General features: G+C 38.9%; 1 protein-coding gene across 2 annotated transcripts in view; it reads right to left on the bottom strand.

Moving 5' to 3' along the window:
* The window catches only part of unc5ca (unc-5 netrin receptor Ca), a 184581-nt gene that overhangs the window by 68293 nt on the left and 91402 nt on the right, over positions 1–24886 (bottom strand). For both annotated transcript variants that reach the window (XM_084945472.1, XM_084945473.1), the window contains exon 3: positions 14215–14358. In XM_084945472.1, coding sequence (XP_084801598.1) covers positions 14215–14358 — 144 coding nt within the window. The remainder of the gene's footprint in view (positions 1–14214; positions 14359–24886) is intronic.

Here is a 24886-nt window from a genome sequence, read left to right as displayed (position 1 = left end):
CAACCATCTCCTCTCCACTCTCAGCATCAGATGAGTCAGAGTTGGACTCTGGCTGGTCTGATTCTACCTCTGAGACCTCCTCGCCATCGTCTCATGTCCAGAGCCTCCTGTGTGCTGCACAGTTTTGCCAAATCCCAAAAATGACTGCTCCTGCAGTAGTGCTCATACCTCTAACCACGGCTGCATAAATCACCTGAGCAATAATACCATCAACAATCATGTCAAGATGTGGGATCAAAAATTGCATGACTTGTAATGATTTTTCAATGGGGCATTTTTTTGGCCTTAGGATAAAATGTGGCTGTTTTTGTATAGCCATTTTAAGCTAATTTAAGGACCAGACAAAACAGTTGCAAAATATTCTTTTAATTAATGTCCTCTGGCAAATATAAGCTATATTCATTCAGCGCAGCCAAAGCATGAAAATAAAAAATACAAAAAAACTAAATGGCACAAAATGTCCCCTCTAAGAGTTAAAGTACTTGTTTATCATTTTTGATCTTTTGAATTCAGAATCATTAATCCTTCTCGCCTGTATTCATATAAAGCCAAGTGTTTGAGCATGAGACCAGGGTGCTGATCAAACTGTGTTTAGCCCATTAGTTACGTGAGGAATGAAAGGACAAGTTTCATATGCTGTTCTCACACTCACACTCTCTCTCTCACAAACACATACACACAAGCACACCTTTTTTTTTTTTTTCCCCCCAATCTTCCAGAGTCCAATGCTCGGTCTCATTTGTCCCAAAGTTGTAATGTGTGTTCAGAGATATTCTTTGGCTCCCTTGGTTAACTTGAACTTATTTAAGTTAATGTTGCTTATTTCTATCATTACTGTAAATTTTGCTCAGAAATGATCCCTGAGTTTATTGCAAGATATGAAAAAATAAATAGAAATACAGTATATAAGGCAGAAAAAGAGTTTGTACAATTCTAACAAACTTGAACGTCCACATTTGGTATGACCACTTTCATTCTTCAACTGAGCCTGAGGAAAGCTTTCATGTAATTTATTTAAGTACAGTCTTCAGGAATAGTTCTCCAGTCTTCTTGAAGGACATTAAAAGCTCTTTTTTAGATGTTGGATGCCTTTTGTTCCATTCTCTGTCAAGATGATCACACACTGCTTCAATAATGTTGAGGTCTGGGCTCTGGGGAGGCCAATTCATGACTGACTCTATTCCACTGTGTGCTTTTCTATCCAGGTGTGCTTTCACTGCAGTGGCACTGTGTTTTGGGATCATTGTCATGCTGAAAAATGGAGCTGTTGCCAATCAGACACTTTCCAGATGGTACTGCATGGTGGATCAAAATCTAACCAAACTTTTTTGTGTTCAAAGTTCCACCAATTTGGACAAGACCCCCAGTACGACTGATTTTCAGTGCAGTTCTTCAGCCTTTTTTCTTTGTTTCTCTTCTTGAACCCCACCCTTCCATTTCTGATGAGCCTTCAGCAAATACTAGATCAACACAACTGAAGGGCCAGATACATCGCCCAGGTCCTGTGGCAGGTCAGTCATTCAAGTCCAAATATATGAACAAGGCATTAGCGGTGAACATGCTATTACTCCAATGTACAGTAATATAGGTAGTAACCTATAACTATGTGATTTTATGATATCCCAACCACACAGTGAGGTTTACTTTCATGTGATATGAATCAAATCAGATTTCATGCTTAGAGTCATATCAGTGAAGAGAGTTATGTGAGGACACAGAGTATTGTTGGGGCTGAATGATAACTTCACAATACAGTCAAGTCCCTGTGGGGGATGACAGCCTGAACAGAGCATGATGGTTCATTATGGGAGTAATCACCCAAAGCTTTAGCCCTAAATCCACCACATGGCTACCCACACAACACAGACACACACGTAGAGGAACAAATAGTGAAAGACAAAGAAAGACAGAGGCACAGAGATACTATGGCAAATAATAGACACTGGAGACAAGGACAAACAAGCTGGCACAGCACACATGCAGACAGGACAACAGCACACATGGTATGATGTTCACAGTGGTGCAAATAAATAGACTTTTATACGTGCCTTCAAATGTGCAAAATAAATAAATAAAACTACTGTAGACATAAGAAGAAAAAAGGGGAAGTGATTGAGGCATGAGACACTTCTTTTATGCCAGGCAATTCCAGGAACAATTTCCTAGTCTTAATTAGTAAGGGAGATGGTGAAATGAGGAGTTGGCTGTGAGTTGATTTCCATAAAGATTGAGAATGAAATTAAAGCAGATTAAAGCAAACTGCTTGGGGGGATGAACAGACATACACACACATTTACACACATTGATAACTTATGGCTGACAAATTGTCACCAGTTTGGTAGCAAGAGCACATGTTTATTTGAAAGGTGGGTTTTTTCTTTGTTTGTGTGTTTTTTTAATTTAATTATTTTTTTTGCTTTGTTTTTTTTTTTTAAGCGTCTGTGACATTGTGTCTGTGACACTGGGGGCCACAGATGTGTGTTGCTGTGCACACACGTGCCCAAGGAAAATTACTGCATGCACAAAACAGGAGGTATAGCTGAATCATTTCACTGAACCCAGTTCACTCGCAAACTGCAGATAACACTATCCAGCTTCATAAATATAACAAAACCATGGATACATTCTTGAGAGACCTTTTTAGATTTACAGCAGAGTTGAGAAGCAGAGACCTTGTGCACTGTTCTTCATTGGGGACGCTCTTATATGTACAGTAAAAAAGTGTCAGCATTTATTCAAAAATGACCTCTTCATGCATAAACTCCTCGTTGCCTTTCTCCTCATCTCCCTCTCCTCGAGTCCATCATCGCCCCCTCCTTTCCTCTCCCTCTGAAACTTCTTCTTCCATTGCTCAAGTAAGACTGTTATTATGTTTGTGGTTAGTTTGTTGCCTCAGGCACCTCTACATAAGCACATTCAGAGCAATTATCTAGAATGGGTGTCTTTGCCTGTAAACTACCAATGCCAAATCATATTGGTTTCCCCTGATGCAGCTGCTCAAGCAATAAAGAGCAATGTGAGATTCTTGGGAAAAAAGGAGGAAAGGAGTCTCCTTCGCTTTCACAGAGGATAATTTGTGCATCCACATCCTTCACAATTGATTGTAATTAAAAAAAGAAGAAAGAAGACCTGTGGCTTAGAATAAAAGCAAATTGATGCAGATGACACAAGAAGAAGATATCATTTAATAAACATCAGAAAAATGGGATATAAATGGATCTGAAATTAAAACGTTAAATGATAACCATCCACTTAAGCCATGGCTATGGTGGAAAGAAATTACATTTGTTCTCTTGTTATTATAACAAAGATGTTTTTTTGTGCATTTGTACTTTTAAAGTCTCATCTACATTTCAGTTGCAGATAACTGCAATGCAAATTATTTCAACTTTATGATATCCACATCGTGCTTTTTACACATCTTTTGTGATGCAGGCAGCCCAATTTTCATTCTGCCTAGTTAAAATATAATTATAGATATACTCAGTTCAATTATTTTGCATTTGTAATGACTGTAATGTGGGAAGCAGGAGGGACCAGTGGCTTATGGCAAAGTAATTCATCCCTCCATCAGTCAGTTTCCTTAGCTGCTCATCCAGCTTAGAGTCAAGAGGGCAAAGTGATCCATCCACACATCCACCCACTTAACTGCTTATCCACGTAATCCATTTTATCAATTTATTCGAATATCTTTGTTACTTTCTAAATATTAATATTAGGGTTAAATGCTACATTGTGTGTAAATCGACTCTGAAATAACGGCTTTGCTGAAAACAGTATTTGACAAACAAAAGTCCAAAACACTCTAAATTTCCAATCTAACCTCAGAAGTACTGTAGTTCATGTATCGTGTGTAGACAAGAGCAGAGACTTCCAAAAAATACTTAACAGTTGATAACAAAAGCCATCTATCACTGTCTAACATGGGCTAACTTCAAACAGATCAGTGAACCACAGGACACAAAGAAGAGTGCCAAAGAGGAAGAACAAGCCACAGCCTGCATAGCTTTGAAAGCTATAGCAAGCAGTCATTGTAACGCACTATACAGTTACCATGTCATTAGATTATTCTGTCTTGGCATGGAGTCAATTAAAAAAATTCTTGGCAGGTCATTAAATCAAACTATTAAAACTATTTTCTGCTACTGCAGATAAGGAGGTGGTCCGCTTGCCTCCACCCCAGAGAGAAGGGTTACATCTCCTGGGTCTAGGTGCGGCTTGCCCCTCTGGGGGCGGGGGTACCTGGACCTGGGATATAGAGTATGTTTGGGGAGTGCGACTGTCTGTGCAGTGTCTATTTGTGTCTGTCTACACGTTGGGTGAGTGCCGAGTATTTGGTTGTGCATATGGGGGTGGGAATGCACGTCTGTGTCCGCGTGTGCCTGTTTGTCTGTGTCTATATGTCAGGTTGGGTCTTAGACTCAACCTCTCTGGGTACATCTCAGGCCCTCTAAAGTACGGAGGCCTATCTCCCCTCACCACACTCCCTGCCGGTGGCTGATGCCCTTAGACGTTGGTGTGTTGGTGGTCCTTGTCATCTGGGGCTGGGCGCTCATGCATGTACCGGCTCACTCCTGGTGGCCGATTGGCGGGGCCGGGCGCCTGTGGCCCGGCTGGGCTCCTTCCGGGGGGTGGGATGCCCTCAGGCCTCTGGCCTCTGGGCCTGAAGCTCGGTCCTCTCTGGCACAACTGGCTGCCGGCGGAGCCCGCGGGCACGCCACTGCAACCCCCTCTGGCCTCTGCTCCGTAGCTGCGGGGGGACCTCTCGTTTGGGCCTCTACTCAGCTCTTCCCAGGAGGGTGGCACGGTTCCCCCCCCCTTTGGTGGTCCTCCTCGGGTCCTTGTACTCTGGGGCCTCTGGATATCTGGGGCCTGGATCTCCTCCATACCTGCTTCATACCCTGGTGGACAGGGCTATGGCTCCCCACACTCCCTAGCAGATCGTTACATGGAGAAACCTTTGGAATACAAGCATGCTGATCCACACAGGTATGCACACAGGTGTACACACGGGTGTTCACAGACGCGGACTACACCTTTCTTGGCTGCTGCCTCAAAGCACATTGTGCGCTGTCTATCTTGCGTGCTGCACAATATCGTTTATTATTTAGTATCTACTGTTATCTACTGCTAGCTAGTTTATTGTGATGGTGCTGTTTTTATTATGTTGCTCTTTGTTGTTTGCTTTCTCTTCTGTTTTTTTTCTCCATACAGGTGATCCAGGCGTTTTGTTTGTTTTTGTTTGTTTTTTCCTTTCTTCCCCCCCTTCTCACCATCTCTTCTCCCCTTTGGTTTTCTTTCTCTCCCTCTCTTTCTTTCATTCTTTCTCCCTGTCCTATCCCCCAGTCACGTCTGTCCCGTTTGTAGCAACCGAAAATAAAATAAATACATAATTATAATAAAGGTCAATCAAATGGACCAATATGGCAAGGCCATGATGATCCACTTGGTAAAATAAATCCGCTTGGCATCTTTCTTGGCCTTAAGACAACAATTCTGATGGCTAAAGCTCCAAACGGGACACAAAAAAAAAAAAAAAAAAAAAAAAACTATTTTCATACCTAAAATACACACACACACACACACACACAGCAGCAACATAATTTGCCAGTAGTTTCTAATAGAATGCTGATTGGTCTTAAATATACACACACATAGCTTAAAGTTTGTCAGGATTAATTCTTTTGCGATCATACTTTAATTGAGCAGCACTTTTCTGCATTTTCTCCTGTTAATCTCTGTTATTGTTCTGATTGTAAAAAATCTTTCTGCTTTAAAAAAACAGTGCGGTTAGACAGAGAAACAAATTGATTATAATTTCATTGTGATTGAGTGAACTAAGAACGACCCGAGAGCAGATTAAAAAGGACTATGTGGTGGAAAAATCAACTATTGCTCAGACAGGTGAGCAAAATTAAATTTACATTACTGATTGAAATACACAAATCGCCATCTTGCCATTCAACAATATAGGACTGCACATGTTTGGGGTGATGCCACTGCTGAGTATTGTTTTTAACATTACAGTCATTGCTAATATTATAAATACTAGTTAATTTGTACAAGACTGATAAAGATGAATACACGTTTGTCAGATTTAATCAGATATATGGCCATGCTGAAGTTGTCTAAGGTTTGTTGTGTGATATGTTGTTAACAGCGATGCTGCAAAAAGAATATGTAAAGAAAAGTTGAATAGCCGAACATGTTTTTCATTGCAGAGATCCACCTTACAATAAAACCATCATCATATACTTTTTCCATTACACCTCACTCTTAAACATGTAGTGGCATTTCCTAATCATATATACTAATTAATTACATTTTTAGCAGTTTTCATCATTGGTTCTTCAAGCATTTGATAAAGTCAAAGACTCCTTAAAACTCTGATCTCTTATACAAAAGTCCTGATAAACCAATAAAACTCAAAAATATTTTAGAAGTGAAAGACATGTGACCTTGAGTGGCACAGTCATTTTCAGAGTGGTTATATAGGGAGTCATTTTCTCTAAGTGACTTTAGAGAGTCTCTTTCCACTCAGACCAGTTCTTTCACTCAATGCTCCACCCTGTCATTTCGACACTTCACAACCTGTGATCAGCTCCAGACACCAGACAAGGTCTTTCCATCCACAGTCAGGTTTCGAACAAGTAAACAACTCAGCTCGCTGACATAGCAACAGCATTTCCTCTGTGTTTCCATTTTGTATAATGACTCATTAACAAAAAAACAAGATCAAAGGTTGAGTGCTACCTCTGGTAAGAGACAATATGTTCTGGGGACAAACTGAGTGTAACCGTTCATCTGTTCTGTGGTTAGGATTTTTTATGTTTTATATTTTTATATTAAGTGAAATATATTGTGAAGATATTTTTTTAACATACATTAAAAATCTGCATCATTCTAAGAATCAGTTCACTTTTCACACACATAAGGGTTCAACTGTTGTTTTGTATGTAGCCTACAATATAAAGCACATGGAAGTGGCAGTGAACTGAATGGTATTGTAGTGTACTTTGAACTTTAACTAGTCTCTGGTGATCATAATGCTAAAAACATTTTTTTTTAAAGTTCAGGTTTTATAAGAGTTTATTTTTCATCACATTTTGTTTTGCTTTAACCTTTGACTTTTGTTGTTTGTGAGACCTATGTGAAACTTCCTGCCTCCCTTTAAATTGTCCCCTTTTTCCCCTTCTAAAAAGAAATGTTGTTGGCGAATATGACAGAACAAAACAGTAACTATATAGTATTACGTTGCGTGAGACATATGTAATTTTCCCCATAAATGAAACTTTTAAAAGGTGACTTGAGTGAACGAGTGAGTTCTGTTGCAAGTAAATCAACACCACGGCTTACCATTATAACACATAAGCGCACCCTGGAGCAGTATTTGACATCTGTGAAAAAGCTCTGTGGCTTAGAGCGGTGGTGAAACACCATAACCACACTCCTACACACGCACACACCCTGTGGATTCCTAGTACAAAAATGTTTATTCAGTGTTTGCAAACATCATGAAGTCACTTTCAGAGCCAGCAACCAATATCCTCCCGATGATATCACCAAGAGAGCACCGAGGAACAGAGCACTGAGGGTTTTCCACTGGAAAGTTAATTCAGGGTGACTGTGGATGGATGTATAGCAGAAATATGTATAAGACAGTGTGTTTTTGCTATATGCATTACTCGAACTGCTACTGTAAGCATGCCATTTTATACTCAAAAAGGTCAAATGTGAAACTGCAATTGTGGCTGCTGCTGCTGAGTGCATACATCCAAACCACTGCAGTGATTTCCCTTTGCTGAGGTGGGGAAAGATTGTGTCTAATGCTATAAGCTACAGTAAAGACAGGTTTAAGCCTATGTGAGTGTAGAAACTATATAAAAATGCCTGCACACAAAAAGAAAAACAACAACAAAAAAAAAAAATCACTGTTGAGACTTGTTTTTTCTTAGTCCAATTTAACCATGATTGAAGGAAAACCTAAATACATGCAGCTGAGACATTTGCATCATAAACAAAACACGAAATTCACTAACAGGCATTTTCCAGTTGACACAAGTAGCTGCCTGTGCTCCTGTGCCCCTGAGTGTCTGGACTCCTGATTGCTATGCAAACACTTGTCTCCGTGGAAGGTGGCAGAACAAATTGCCATCATCTGAAATTTGTGTGCGCATGCAGCTGTGTGCAGGGCTGTGTGTACGTGTCGCATGTGTGTGACCTTGACATATTGCTAAGATATTGAAGGAGAAAGGCTTGACCTGATAGCCACAGGGCCAGAGATCATGACTGCCATTGCATGCACATTTATGCGCATGTATGTGTCTACATTCCCCTTACCCCCGTGTACCTGGCTGCAATGCTGTGAATGACTCATTTACTATGTGACTATATCTGCGTTTGCCTCTATATGCTTTATAAACCACAAAATAAGCTTAAGTGGTCTGCTACAAAAGTCCAATAAAACTGTCAGATATTAAATATCACTGTGCGTGTGTGACAGATTTAGAGTCACAACACTTATTGCCATTATCCTGCTACAAACTGCATATTTTGTTAGTGCCTCGGAGTGTTACATCTGTACTTATTAAAAAGCTTGGAGATGCTGGAGAATGACACAGTTTAAAGCAAGAGAAGGAGAGAGAGAGAGAGAGAGAGAGCGCTGATGACAGAATTAAACAATAAGCTCATGAAGAGCGCACTCTCAATAAGCAATAAGAAATAACAGGGGAGAAAACAATGGGGAAGAAAATGAGTAGGAAGGTGAAAGCAGGAGAGAAATGCTGAATTGCTTTTGCATGGTGCAGTGGAAAAAAAGACACTTTGCTCAGCAAGCTCTAGCTGCCAGGAAGCATTTTAATCACAACAGTAGATCCAAATAGGAGCCGAAAAGCAGGGTAGGTCAGGAGGTTGGGTCGATTTGAAGTAAAAGGTTATCACAAAAGGGGGCTCAGTGTAATCAGATCTGGTTAAGGGAAAAGTCACTGTTATAACTGAGAGAGAGAAAGTGAAGGACGGTGGGACAGATAAAGTCAGAAGGAAAATATGCCAGTACGTGGAGAAAATAAATGCATAAAAAAGAGATATGAAGAGAAATTAATAAAATGAAAGACTACCAGGATTTAGTATAGAAGATTATTTTTTTCTTCTTTGATATTTGTTGAACCTTTTACAGCGTTTTAAAGGCATCATCCCTCACCATCCCTCCACCTAACCTCCAGCAAGTCTCACAGTCAAGCAGTTATAAAGTTTTACCTACTTTGAAGAAGTTGGCTGACAAAATGTCGAAAGAAAAGATCTGGAAAGAGCTAGTTTGCTTTTCCTAAATTAGTGTGAAGATTTATGATTTAGCGCAGATCGCTGACAGCTGCGAAAGGACTGGTTAGACAATATAAAACATTGTATGTTAAATATAGCAAATATTGGTAACTTTTCTGTTGTTTTATTTATTTATTTTAACTTTGATGTGATGTAATGTAATTTCATAAACTACTTTGTACCACTTTTTTACAGCATTAATAATTAATTAATGAATCTGAACCCAAAACAAGTTGGATGAAAAACTCAAATCAAGAGATGTGATAATGTCACAGTGCATGCTAAATGATGCTACTGCATGATAAACAATACTGTAAATGGGTTGTGATGCATTCTCATTCTTGCGTACATAGGCACATTTATGTAAAATCGATGCCAAGTACCTTGTTGATAAGCTAAGTCACTCAGCAATACAGCAGTGTCTGCAGTTATGTGTTTCCCTCTGCGAGTCTCAGAAGCCTGTAAACATAAACTTGTATTCATCTGTCTCTTAGTATGTATCAGCCCAAACATGAGCCAAAAATGGCACATTACCCAGATTTCACTGCACCCTAAGGAGGGCCCACTCCATTCGAGAATGTTATTAGCAGAGCTTAGAAGGATATTTCTGACTGTGTCACTAACTCTCTGCTGAGAGAAAAAAATCCTCATCTGATGAAACATTGCAGAGAGTAGTGATGCTGTTATGAATTAAAACGGTCTTTACAACTGACAAGCCAAATTAACGAAGGAATGTACTGCTGCCACAATACTGTGTGATCATACACTGTTGAACTGCAGAGTATTTGCTCTTATGTAAAATTCAAAACCACAACCTTAACAGTTCTAGTAAAAAAAAAAAAAAATGCAAGTACACCATTAAAGTATTTCGTTAAAAACTAGCATCCTTCTCAGCGTGGACTGCATGCCCCTTTTGCACAGATTTCTGGAGAGGTGTTCTGACATTGTAAATGTTCTTTTTAAGCTTCTCTTTGCTGGAGGGGTTATGTTGGTCCACCTTTATCTTTGAAATACCCCAAAGGTGTTACATTAGATTCAGGTTAAGGACCCTACCTTGCCTAGTCATAGTTTTCATTTTTTTATTCCTTTTCAGAAGCTCTTTTTGGTAGTGTGTCAGCCCTCTACAACCTCGAATAAGTGGTTAAGAAAATGAATGGGCTTTTGCATTATTATCACACTGGGATATTCCAGTTCACCTGAGCTTTTGGAGAGTGGGAGCTGTCTTGTCAGCTAGTATTATAAATTTTAGTTAGAGTATGCGTTCACTGTGTTATACCTTGCCAGATTCATACCCAACATGCTGGACCCCTTCTGACCTGAACAATTTATCTTAGTCTTATCCCGAAGGATGTGCTCCCACTAATCACCAGCCTTTTTTTTCCCCATGTTCTTATGCAAGTGTTAGTTTTATATATGATTTTTTTCCCCTTGGACTTTCTTCAAGACAGAATTTTCTCATTAATTCCAAGCTGTGCATAGATGCTGATGTTTATATGAGAGCATGCCCTTCATTCTCTTTGAGCTCTTACAGAAATTCTCATTTCCACTGATAATCTACTGTGCCAAGTCTGAAGCACTCACCTGGCTGTTTTTCACTGCTACGCTGTTGAAGCACGGTTTCTGAAAGTCATTTTTAATGCAATTAAGCTAATTGTAAATCACAGGTGTACTCAATTTTATTCAAATGATCACCCGATTGAAACTTGAGTGTCAGTAATCACAGGTGTATCTACCTCTGCTGAACAGAGTTTCAGGTTTGGGTCAATTAGTTTACTTTGAAATATATTTTTCAGTCATTTATTTTGCATGGCTCATCAAAGAAAAATCCTTAAATCATCGTCTATTTGAAAGGTGATAGAATTTTAAATGGTTTGACATTTAAATGATGCTGCAGATGTTTGTACTCACTCCATTCATACAGTATACTGGTCAGAGTTTCAGTACAGAAAATAGTTCTTCAAATTCTGTTTACCATATTGAATAATTGAATATAAGGTTGGATTTAAATGTGATCTACACAACAAAATGGATTTATGTCGATGTATTATTCGGTTATTAATAGAATTAGGTCCATAGGTTTTCGGAAAATTACAGGATTTATACTTTGGTCTCTGTACACCACTGAACTGGATTTCAAATCAAACAATCAAGATGTGACTGAAGTGCAGACTTTCAGCTTTTTAGAAGCTCAAACCTATTTGGGCAAAGTAATAATTTTAAATATAAGGACAGTTTTCAATACTGGGACTCGAATGCTTTCCAGTCAATGAGTGCCTGAAGTCTAGAACACATGGACATCAAACACTGTGCTTTCTCTGCCAGGCCTTTACTGCAGCCACCTTCAGCTGTAGCTCCACCTGTGGTGTGGATCTCTCAGTCTTCACTTCCATCTTCAGTAACTGAAAAGCAATTCTCTTTTGGGTTGAGATCAAGTGACTGACTTGGCCATTGAAGAGCGGATTCCATTTTTCTCCCCTTGAGAAACTCTTGGGTTGCTTTTGCAGTTTGATTTGGGTCATTATCCATTTGCACAGTTGAAGCGCTGTCTGATCAGTTCTGCAGCATTTGGCTGAATCTGAGCTGAGAGTATAGCTGTGTACCCTTCAGAGTTCATCCTGCTGCTTCTATCAGCAGTCACATCATCAATAAACACGTGTGACCCAGTTCCGTTGGCAGCCATACATGCCCATGCCATAGCCTCGCCTCTTCTATGTTTGACAGATGATGTGGTATGCAACAGACCGTGAGCCGTTTCTTTCCTTTTCCATACTTTTCTCATCCCATCATTCTGGTACAAGTTAATTTTGGTTTCATCTGTCCAAATAATCTGGTTAATAATTCCTATGATCATCAGATGTAGTTGCGTTTCTTGGTTTTCCAGATTTCTGCTGTTGCTGAGCCAGCCAGTATATTCCTTCTTTCTTTTGCATCAACATCTCACTGGACCTCACATTGACAGTTCCAGTAAACAGCTACCAAATTCAAATTCTACACTTAGATTTAACTCGAGATCTTTTATCTGTGTCACAGAAAATGAGAGAACAGGCCTAACATTACTTTTGAGCTTCTAAAAATTGGTAACACGGCATAATAATGGCCGTTATTAAGTTAAAAGTTAATGCTATGATATGCTTTTTTTTTTTTTGATTAGAGGTGGTGTAGAGGCAAAATTACAAATTAAAGTTCAATGTGAAAAAAACTCATGGACCTTTGTTGCCAAATTAATATACTGAATACTTCCAAGATAACTGGAGAGTGAATACATAAACACAGGTATCAAGTTCTGCAAAAGTGAAAATGTGATACATAGTTAAGGCCAAATAAAAGTGGCAATAAAACCCAAGGGTCTGCATGATGGATTTCCTTCTGCAGAAAGAATAAGACCAACCTGGGAGAATAAGACTTTCAGGGTGCATGTCTGCTAGAGTGATACTGTCTGTTAAAGTCCTACATGTGGGGATGTGTGCAGTTTATCCAGTGTGCATGCTGAATGGACTCTGTCAAATTCCCCAGTTGTCCCTTTGAGAGAGCACTGAAGCAAAGCCAAACTGTCAGTATAAGCCTGGTAAACTGGAGAGGTGGGGTCGATTTTGTTATTGGTATTTCTTTTCTGCTTGACCTTTCTATAACCTGAGCACTCAGACAAGTCCCAGTTGTCTTATATGGCTGAATTGACCAGAGCAATGATGCTTGGAAAACTACTGTTGTGGCTTCAAATCTCAGTGAAAGAAGCTCTCAAGGAACAATCCATTGTTTTATATGAGGATTATGTTGAAAGACCAAACGACTTCTTTTAGATTATTTTTTTATCAAACATCTCAATTCCCTTGCTCCTCAGATGTTGTACATCTGTCAAATGACCATCACTCGTGACAGGATTTAGCTTTTTTCCTTTCCCTGAGCTGTTGCTGGGGGACTCCTGAAATGATTTCCCCATGTGTTAACTGTGTATGCAGTATTACATAGTAGTACTGTCTGTTAGAATGATATGAAGTCTGGCTGGGTCTAATCTGTGCTGTGTTCTTTTGGTGACCTTATAGTCAGACTCCCAGTTGTCTTATTAAATTCTTCACCAGACCATAACAGGAAGCTACTGATGGTTGACCAAAGTTATAGAGCTAACTCTCTGCTTAGAAAAGTTACACTGCATTATATATGGTGGGTACATTTTCTTCAAAGGTTTTTTTTTAGTTAATTCAGTTTAAAAAAAAAAAACCTGACTCTCCAGTTTTTCCTGCTTAAAATGTAACCAACTGCAATGTGCTTTTAGTAAAATCACATGCATGAAACAAGACGATTCTTTTCATCCGTTACAAATATTGCATAAAGTAATACAGCCGACTGCACACCTAAACTTCAAAGCAAGGTAACAAACTCACTTTATCGTGTCCTGCTGTTCTGTGGAAATCCACAGCAGGTATGTGCAGCATAAAATCACTGGTGCAAGTGATGAGATGATAAAGAAAAAATCTAGACTACTTGGATGTTTTTTTTTGCGTTTTTATTTGTAAAAGAAAAATAGGCAGTATAACATCCCTGCACTTGTGTTCATATTACTACAGAGTAATAATAAACTACACACACCAGGGGGTTAAGTCAGTTGTGATGCCTCTATTTGCATTGAATAAGGTAATCAGTTTTCTCTGTTTGCTTTCAGTTTTATGCTACTGTGTTTTACAAAAGGCTTTCATGAGACTGAATCAACCCATGATAACTGTTTAGTGTATCTGTGTGCACAAGATTGCAAAAAAACACATTTTCACTGAGATGAGAGAAAATGTTTTGTTTTGTTTACCAGATAGAAAACTTTAAATATATAATATGGACAATCCACTCCCATAAGCAGTATTTTCCAACTTTTATATCTTGTATGGATGCTTAGAGTAGCTAACTCACATGCAATCCGGACATGTGCCTTCCGGCTTTTGGTGGTTCCAGCAGAGCTCCAGGCCACGCACTGACACCAGTAATCTTCAGGGCCAAACAGCTCCTCCACTTGCTGCCGTGTTATTTCTATGCTGGCTTCTCTCACCACCAGACCTGCAGCAAAAGGGAAAAACACCATTGTATTATTTACAATTTCAACTGGGAATAAGAATCGAGCAAAAATGCAAGCGTTAACAAATGGTAAGTCATAAATAAGTTATTTTTTTTATTTCCTTGTCTTACTCACGTGCTGATTCTCCAGAAAATGTGAAACTTAAATAAGTTTCTATTTGCCTGATATGGCTTACATGTTAGCTTAAAAAGAAAAAGTAAGAGCAATCCATAATAAATATCTCAGCTAGCAAATTAAAGTTGAGGATAATCATTCAGTAGCTGCTGGTGTTTACAAAGCCAGGTCACTTTACAGAGTAGATCCACTCTGGATTTAATATCACATTTGTGAGATTGTTCCTTTGCGCTTTTACTCTTTATCTCAGTCCACCCCCAATTCCCTCTTTTCTCTGGAGTTTTGAAAGCAGCTCCTATGTAAAGAATAAGTGTAAGATTTGAGTAGCTGCACCCTACTGATAGCACTACAAGGGAGCACAGATAGAGGGGGACTGAAAGAGAAAATAGGAAATGAAGCCTAAGGGAAAAACTCACGATCTACATTTAAAAAAATCTACATACAGGATACAGAAAATTGAGAAACTCTGTGACCAAGGAAAGGAGAAAATAAACAGAACTATCAAGAAGCGATTAATTAAAGTAAAAACTTTAGGTTACAGACTGGAAAGGATGGGGAGAGGGCAATGAGAGAAATGGTAGACGGGTAGATGTAATGAAGAGCAACATGACAGAGTTGCAGGAAGAGGAGGATGACAGGTTAAGAGGTGGAAGAGGTCGATAAAATGTGAAAAGGAAAGAGGGAGGGAACAGAGATAAAAATGTATTCAAGTAGGAGTACGTGGGGACTGGGGAGTAGATGGGCAAAATGCCATGACAAGAGATCTTGGCAGTTTATTTCAGGTTCAGCTGAGTTACAGAGACCCCAGAAACCGTCTCTACGGGGCTCCACAAATCTGACTTGGGCCTATTACTTATGAAGACTCTCGGCAAGTTCTTGCCACAAGAGAGACAGTTATAGCGGCAAAGCCAGGACTGAGGCAAGGGGGACTAAGAGGAAACAAAGTGAAATACAGTGAACGAGACTGAGGCAAACTTAAGGCCATTAATGGCTGGTGGGAGAATTAATAAGTAACCCATGAGGGCAAAGTGTAAGAAAGGCAACATAAGCTTTCAAGTAAGCTAGCTGGAAGATCGGTATGGCTTTTCAGTTAGAAATAAATAAATAAACCTCAATAAGATGGAGTGTGTGGAAAGTAAACAGGGACCTTAGATAATACAGAAATTCAAATTGACTGATGGCACAGGGAGAAAAGTGTAGAGTAAGTCCAAAAATAAAAATCTAGTAGGAGGCAAAAAAAAGGGCTAAAAGCCATTGATGGGAAGAGCACTGTAAGGAGCAAAGCTTGTAAAACTGTTGTGCATACTGATGCTTGAGAAAACATGCAAACAAGGGAGATTGATATGGCTTCACAGCATGAAATGAGAGAGCAAAGGAGCACAGCAACAGAGGCTAAAAAAACGGCAGCTAAAGAGACAATTATAACAGGCAAGGAAACCAGGACTAAAGCTGAGACAACGAGTGGGCAAGCAATAGCAATGAGACAAAAAAAAAGACAAAAGTGTGAGAACAAGAAGGGCAAGAACGATAGGAAGAAGGTGGAGACCAGTGAGAATGCTACTGCCAAAGTAATGAGCAATTAAAGTGAATTGTTCAAAAGAGTCAGACAGCTAGATGTGAAAAAGGGACTCAGCATATGCAAAGAAGCATATGGGATGGTACATGAAAGACACCACGGGCTCTGGTGACTCAATGAGAGGGTGGAAGCAGGCTTCTGATGAAGACAATTAAATGGGAAACATATACATATTTAAAGCTTTTGCAACACTGTGTACATGACTTATTAGGTTGATTATCAAAAATCATTAGAAGCAAAATATTATTCAATTAGTGAAGCGTTTCAAGCAAAGCCAGTGGCGTCACTGGGATACACTGAGACACGTGTGCAGGAACGCTAAGAATTTGCAAAAGAAAATAGGGAAAAATTTAACACTCAGAGTTAAATCTGCACTTTCCACCATAAAATAAGGTAATGGCAAACTGGGGGGGGGATATCTGGCAGCACGAAAGAAAAAGAAAAGAGAGCACACTCACAACTCTTTCTGTAAGCTACAAATATTAGTCTCTCTCCTGCCTTTAGTGCTTGGAGAATAAAACTAAAGCGTGTGGGATGCTGGCACACCTCAGATATTCTGACTGAGAAGCTGCAGCTGACTAACACTGGATAATAAGATGTTTTCTCCAAGCAGAAGGCTGAAGGTTTTAAACCTCAAAGTTTTTTGAACTTGTAGCTTGCAGCTAATAAAAAAGCAACCCAACAGAAAAAAAGAATTTTAAAGTTTCCAGAGATGTATTATTAGATTTTTAAATGGTTGTGCAGTGGCTAGCTAATTAACCATCTCTATACTCTGAAGCATGAGTGCAGAACTCTCAGTTATAAACTTCAGTTAATTATGGTTCAGTGCAAAGTTACTAGAACACCTGAACTGCTACATAAGAGGCAGGGATCAGCAGTGAAGGATAACAATGTGTTTTACAAGGTAGGAACAACAAAGAAAACAGACAAAGAAGCAAAACAAACTAGGAACAGGTCATATACAGTGAAAAACCACACTGTGAAGAGCTGAGATCTTCACAGCAGATTAAAAACATGGCTGTTCTGATGAAAATATGTTGAAGAAAATACACCACTTAATCAGTAGCGGTTTCTGATACGGGCGACATGGGCGGTTGCCCGGGGCGGCATCACGGCCATCGGCAAAAAAATAGAAATAAAAAATTGCTCGTACTCGTGCTGCTCCGACATCATGCCAGCGCATATTGGGAATGGCATAGGCACCGATCGGTTTTCTATCGCTCATTTGCTGGGAGTTGGGCGCCCAGGGCACCAAACAGGCTAGGACCGCCACTGCACTTAATCCTTGTTAATGTAGTAGAGACTAAAGGTCAAAACTGAAGAGATAAAGTCTTCATCATGCTAATGCTAACTAATTCTCACTTTCAAAATCAATAATCTGACTTTTGTGAGATAGGGTTTGCTCTGAAAGTCATGCAAAGAAATCACATGAAATCTATCTAAAGAAAACAAAGCCTGCAGGCTAGTTCAGACAGACAACTCAAGTTGCACTGCATTATATTCCTCGTACCTTCTACCAAACATTTCTGGTTTGATTTTGTTGTATATTAAGCTGCAAAATATCCAGTTCATCTGCCTGATGTTTGAACCCATCTACCACCTCAGTATCTACCTCTAGCCCCAGAGGGATGTTTGCTCATTCTGCCAGTTTGGATATGTAATACATTTGCTCAAAGTTATGAGTTCTTAGCCTAGATTTACACATTTCAAACATCAACCCTCTGATTGAAATATATAGAAAATTATGGTTTCAAAGCCGAAAACAGAAAAGTTATTGATTTGAATGAATGTATCTCTTAAATAATGGCTTTAGGCTATGCAGGAAGAACAGCTGTGGCCTAAGTATGCAATGTTTTTGACATGACAATTTTGCAGCTGTTCACAAGTTTTTACCGGTGACATTCTGCATGAAAACGGATTTTCAAGGTTTATAGTACATCACATGGATATATAAGATAAAGACAGACGTCACTGGGCTCGGAGTTGTGCTGTTGCCCTGGTTGTTTCCAGTGTTTGACAATGCAAAACTCACAAAGCAAGAGTTGCTGGGCAAAATCTGACGGAACTACCTGAGGCTTAAAAAGTCCCAGATCACTCAGTGCCTTACTTTGTTTCAATACTGTGCTCAAAGAATTCACATCAATCTGTTATGAGGAGACAAGCATGCAATTCTGGGTCTCTGTAGCATGACAGAACATCACATCAACAAAACCACTGCTGTCAGCTGAGGGAGGTGAAGGGAAAGAAGAAGATGAAAAATGGAAGAAAAGCATCAAGACAAGTGGATACTGTCACAAACATTTCTATCAATCACAAAACTGCACAAACCCCAAAATATTTCTGTTAGTCGTATAGCGTCGATTCATATAACTAAGTTTACAATACTGCATGAATGTGCTTTGTCACTCCAGAACTTCTTGTTTTTTCTTAATGGAGACATGACACATGCAAATAATTTAATCTCTGCTTGCTGCACTTAGGATGTAATGCTTAAAGTCCAGCTTAGACATATTGTATGTATTAGTTTTGCAAAAAACTCATACCCCCGCCCCCCTCAAAAAAGTCCATAATAAAGAAGATCTGGAAAACAGCATAAAACACTCATCATCACCGAGGTCATAACTCTTCTTTTTGTCTCTATGATTAGGCTTTTCCTTAAGCTTGTGATCTGTACAAATCCACTGCTAAAAGTGTAAAATGAATATCCATCTAGGCATTATCTGAATCACGTATCCAATTCAAGTGGCAGTGAGGTGCTGGAGCCTACCCCAGCTGTCATTAGATGAGAGACGGGCCAAAGCCTGGACAGGTCACCAGTTTGTTGCAGGGCTAACACAGAGGGACAGACAATCATTACTTTACACCTAAAGCCAATTGAGAACCACCAGTTAATCTAACGTAATTATCACTGAACTGGGAAAAGGCCAGAGAACCCATAGAGCAACTACAGGCGTCAAGGGCTGGTGTCCTGCAGGTTTTAGATGTGTCCTTGATCCAACCCAGCTTATTTAAATGGCTAAATTACCTCCTCAACATGTCTTGAAGTTCTCCAGAGGCCTGGGAATGAAATAATCATTTGATTCAGGTGTGTTGACCCAGGGTGAGATCTAAAACCTGCAGGACACCAGCCCTTGACGCCTGGACTTGGACACCCCTGCCATGGAGTATGGAAACTGAAGAGAAAGGTACCAGCTAGCTGGTGGATTCAAACCCAGAACCCTCTTGCTTTAACTTTGCGTCATAGTGCCACATTTATGACCAATATCCTCATTCTCTTTTTCTGTGCAATAACACTGAGTGCAATTCTCTTTTTCTGACAACATTGTATTTTATTCTGTTGTATATAGTATTTTATTTTATTCTATTCTATTGTGTACAGTATCTCATTCTTATTCCAGTGTTTTTTTCTTAATTTGTGTAACTTTGTAACTAATTTGTAATTGCTGTAACCTTGCACTGTCCACTTTCTGCTGTAACAAAACAAATTTCCCACGTGTGGGGCTAATAAAGGTTATCTTATCTTATTATAGAACTAAAACAATAAATAAATAAATGTTTACATAGTACAACGGAAACATAAAACTGGCTGATTTTACTGTTATTTGAAAAATGTATGATCACAACACCCACACTTGTTTTTAAAGTTTGGCCAGGGGAATGTTTGCCATGTCATCTCGCAATATGTTTTGCTTGCCCTTGCAGTAGGATTTAGATGATTTCAGATCCATAGGAACACATTGTGCTCTGTTCTTTTTCCAGCTAGTCAGCCCAATATTAAAGTCTGCAGTTTTTCTATGATAAATGTACTACCAGCATACAAAGGTCAGCTTCATAATCACTACTGCACACATGTACACACACACACACACACACACACACACACACACACACACACACACACACTTGATGGCTGCATGTGGTCACTGTTACACCCAATAAAATATACCACAGCCCTAATCATAATAAAATAACAGCAATGGCTAAAACCACAATAAGTAAAAGGGCTGATGAACCACCTCCTCTGGCTTCTTTTACTAAATTTAAGACGAGGGTAAACTCACTTTTACTGCACTCATGGCCAGCAGTGGTCCAATATAATACATGACAGCGGATCATAATTCAGCTCCCTTAAAGCCTTTCTCCATGTGTCAGATGAAATGCAAACAATATATGGAGGTAATGTAAAACATTGATGTAGTCCTCAAAAATATTATTGCTGTGCTCTTGGCATTATGGCAATTAATTTCACTTAAAGTTTTTAGAAATTGTGTTTTTAAAATTGTAAAATACCCATACAATCAAACAAATGGTTAATTTTAAAACCTGTCTTTGATGTTGCATTGGAAATAAACTGCCTCATTTGTCTTTTAGGTGCCAAAAATGTATATACTTGTTAAACACATTTCTTTCTATATCCTATATCCAGTTTCACTTTGTTCCATTAACCTGTGTCTCTCGGTGTCCCGCTGTGTTTCAACAGGAAGCTAAAGCGAATGCAGAAGAAAACTGTACCGATTAGGATTAAATGTAAAGTCTTAATTTCTTTGACTCAAATGAACAAAAGCTCAAAAAAAGTCTAGATGGATATAAAAATCTGGAATAAAGATGGCAAACATAAAACAAAGACGGGGTATTTTGAGGTCAAAAGGTATGAAAGAGATGGTGGAAAAAGGGGCAAAGCACTCAAATTGTTTATGGTGTGATCAGTGACAGGTCAACCAGATGGTTCTTTAGGGATAGCGGGAAAAAAGCTGCAGAAAAAGTCAACACTCACTATTATTATTATTTCATCAGTTCCACATAGAGAGACATCTGAAGAAGTCAGACAGAGTCCCTGATTTTGCAAATATTTTCCCGTTTTGTGAGAGCAGCTCACTGAGTGGTGCGCATAGATCAAGGTGAGTTGTCAGGAAAGTGACCCAACACTCTGATCGACACCGTGCAGCCGCGGCAAGTGAAACAAAAATTCCCCAAAGGGACTGAGATATTGCAGCTTCAACAAAAACACTTTATGTTTGCTGCTGCCTAACCATAGTCTGTACTTTCAAAACCTGCTGTTTGACCAATGTTGGAAAGAAGAATATTTGATGCTAAAGCTAATTATGGTTAAATTCACGTTAAAAGTCTATTTTATCTACAGATGATTAAGGAACATGGAATAATTTATCATATTATAGCATACAAATAGAACCTAGGTAGAACAAACATTGCATGATTGAGTCTAAATCTTTAGTGTCTCACAGTTGGGGTTACTCAAACCTGATTTAGACATCTGTGGTAAATCTTTGCAGCGCCTACGATGAAACTCAATGGGTATACCAACATCATACCTTGTCGTCACATACTGGTGGTTTTTTATGTGGTGACAGATGGCAGAAATAAATAAAGCGCTAGGACTTTTTTTACCTTGCCGTTTCCACTTCTTTGTACATTTCCTCAGATCTATTCCAATAGTTTCAGCAATGTCCCTCCTTATATTGATGTTATGATTATTATCTCTAATATGGAGATGGTGATTGTTATTCTCTGACAAATCAAAATCTGTAGCAAAAGAGTAGCCAAGAAATGCACAGGAAGTTTCAGCAATGTCCCAATGACAATGCTGAAATGTCAGTTTTATGATTGCTGTCTCCGACATTAGTTCAACTTTCATTTCGAACTACAATAACTTCTAACCAGAACTAGATGTCATCATAAAAAAAAACAAAACTGAGCAGATATAAATATTTGTGTGGCCAGCATTTATTTGTCGCAAATTAGCTCTTTTCAAGAAGGTTGTTCTATATAAGACATTATGCAAAATAGATTATGCCTGCACTTACACAAATTATATATTATGCTAATAATTTAATAATTTAATTTAACACTCAAAATGTGTAGACCGCGTGCATTTACGCATACATGCAAGTGCATGGGTATACTCACTCAGAGGTTTCCACTGTGATAGTGACTGATTACAATGTATGTGTCTGTGCATGCTTGTATGCATGTAAATGTTGCTGAGTGTGCACATTTGAGTCCTTTAGCAGTTCCAGAGTTCCACAGAGGCAATGAACCAAAAGAAAACCTAAAGGGAACTATACCAAAAACACTTAGATAAGCATTATCAATCACACATTTTCTCTCTCTCTTGTGACAGATAGACAGACGCACAGATAGACACAGGTATGTACCTTTTCTGTATTCAAGAAGGTGAGATATTGTACATTTGCAGACATTGTAGCAACATTTAAAAAAATAACTAAACAAATGGCCACAGAGAAAAATGGGAGTGAAGCCAGAAAGAGGGCAAAAAAGACAGAGGAAAGGAGAAACATTAGGAGAAACAGAAAGAGGGAGAGACAAAGACGAGAAAAAAAATCAATACAAGTGAGATGGCAGCAATGGAGGGAAAGAGGTCACAAATCACCAGAGCCAATACTTTGTGTGCCAATAATGTATGTGTGCGTGTTTGTGCATGTGTAGATGTGGAGTCACGGGTCATTGCTACCAGACTAATAACCACTCACACTTTGGCTAATGGAGACAAAGTAAGTAACCTGGTACACAACATGTCATTAGCACACTTCAAGGCTAATGGAGATATACTGTGGTTGTACGCATATGGCTTAAGCAAACACTGGAGAAATGCCCTTCGCAATAACATATGTGATCTGCACAAATTATGCTGATCTGCACCTTACACAACATTAATTAAAATGGAGATATGGTAAGAATGTTTTGGCAAATGTCACTGCTAATAATGAGATTGTATTAACACCTGTCTGGAGGAGGGCTTTTTTTTTGGGGGGGGGGGGTAACTTTTTGTTTCTTTTATGTGCGGCTTTGACTGAAAGCCCAACAGTATCAAGTTAGCTAGCTTTATATATATAAATAAATAATTTTCTGGATAATTGCAAATTATCCAGAAAGCAAAGTTTACAACACCTTCTAAGGACTTTTTATTGAAATTTAAAAAATATACAGATTTCACCTTGGGAAATGTATGCAAGCCCATGCAACAGACAGCGTCTCTATAGGACACACAAATCCCTTTGGGGTTGCATCAGGAAGGGCATCTAGCATCAAAACTCTGCCAAGTCAAACACGTGAAGCTACCCACTGTGGCAACCCCTGGTGTATAAGGGAGCTGGCGACAGTAGCTTCTACACTAACAGAAGACACTGTGGAAGCAGTCAGTCCATTGTAAAATCAGTGCATCACTAAGCATGCATTCACATTTTACTTATCTTTTTAAACTTTGTTATATAAAAAAAAAAGCTTGATTTCTATTATTGAGCTTTATGTAATCACAAAAAATACAATAAACATACTTTTTTTAAAAATTCAACATTGCTCCATTATTCAGTCCTCAATATTAAATCTTTCAAGACAGTAAATCATCACTGATTACCCTTTTGTTTTGTTTTTTCTCTGATTTTCCACACTTAATGTCTGCATTTCTGTTACTCTACTTATAAGAGCAGTAAAATGAAACAGGGCACACAGAGCTTTTTAACACAACTTTTGGTTGTTTTACATTTGCTGTGTTTGTTTATCTATTTCATTCTATCCCCAGAATCAAATTTCTCTGTGTTTCAACACTTAAGCTGACTTTACATTTTCTGCTAAAATATGAGAAGACAGGCAGAGAGAGGGGGACAGGAGGCATAACAGGATTCATATCGTCTTTCTCCTCAGTGTGACTCCCTGATAGCTGTTGGCCTTTTCAGTCCTCTTAAAGGTACCCTCCATCAACATCTCTCCTTCAACCCCTACTTCTCTCCCCTGTTTCCTCAAGCTCAGGTTTTTATCTGACTTTGCTCACTCCAGTTTCAGGCGGTGGAAATTAGAGTAGAGCACAAAACAGCATGAGGCAGAGAGAAAGGAAAACAAAAGAAAGGAGAACAGCAAGTAAGGAGATGGGACAGAGGGGAAGAGAGGGAGAAAGAAAACAGATAATAAAAGCAGAATGGGGGTCAAAGCTTCTAGCTGTGCTGCTGAAACAGCAGGAAACAAAGAGAAGTAAACAGCTTACAGAGTATAGGTTTTACCAAAGACAAACAGATAAACAGTGCACACACAGTAAATTCAAAGACCCTACAGTAGATTTCTAAGCGATTAACTAAAACTCTGTACTATAATACTGTATCTATCTATACAGATATATACATATATCTAGCATTTGTAATTAGTTTTTAATTTCATTGCCTATATTTTCAAAGTGAACTAAAAGCTTTGTCTGACACCAAAAAAGGCGTTCTCTCATCATTTCGACTGTGTTGTTTGCACTTTTCATCTGTTTATTTAGAGCAGAGAAATTATTGCCCATTATTGTAATCAAATTGCTGTTATCAAACAACAACAACAACAACAACAATAATGACTTAACGCAATCTTCGATATCATCAGCTCTATTTAATTATTCAGTTGCCATATTTTGTATGTGTATACTGATTATTGTGTGCTTGAGATGAGATTTCCTAGAACAGCAAATTATGCAAACTAAAACGCATCTTGAGCAGTTCCAAAATCCAAAACTTCCAAAACTTAATCCATGTTTGACCAAGACCTGAGGATTACTCTTTTCTATTTATATAACACCAAATCATAATAACAGATTCCTCAAGGCACTTGATATTGTAAGGTAAAGGCCCTACAATAATACAAAGAAAACCCCAACAACCACATGAACACCTATGAGCAAGCACTTTGGTGACAGTGGGAAGGAAAAACTCGCTTTTAACAGGAAGAAACCTCTGACAGAGCCAGGCTGAGGGAGGGGCGGCCATCTGGTCGACAGGTTGGATGTGAGGGGAGGAAGAGAGGACAATTTCAAC

This window comes from Perissodus microlepis, chromosome 12 (genome assembly GCF_051167445.1).
Source record: "Perissodus microlepis isolate ML-2025 ecotype Zambia chromosome 12, ASM5116744v1, whole genome shotgun sequence".
Lineage (NCBI taxonomy): Eukaryota > Metazoa > Chordata > Actinopteri > Cichliformes > Cichlidae > Perissodus > Perissodus microlepis.
The sequence above is the reverse complement of the archived record's forward strand: the minus strand, read 5'-3'. Positions and strand labels throughout refer to the sequence as shown.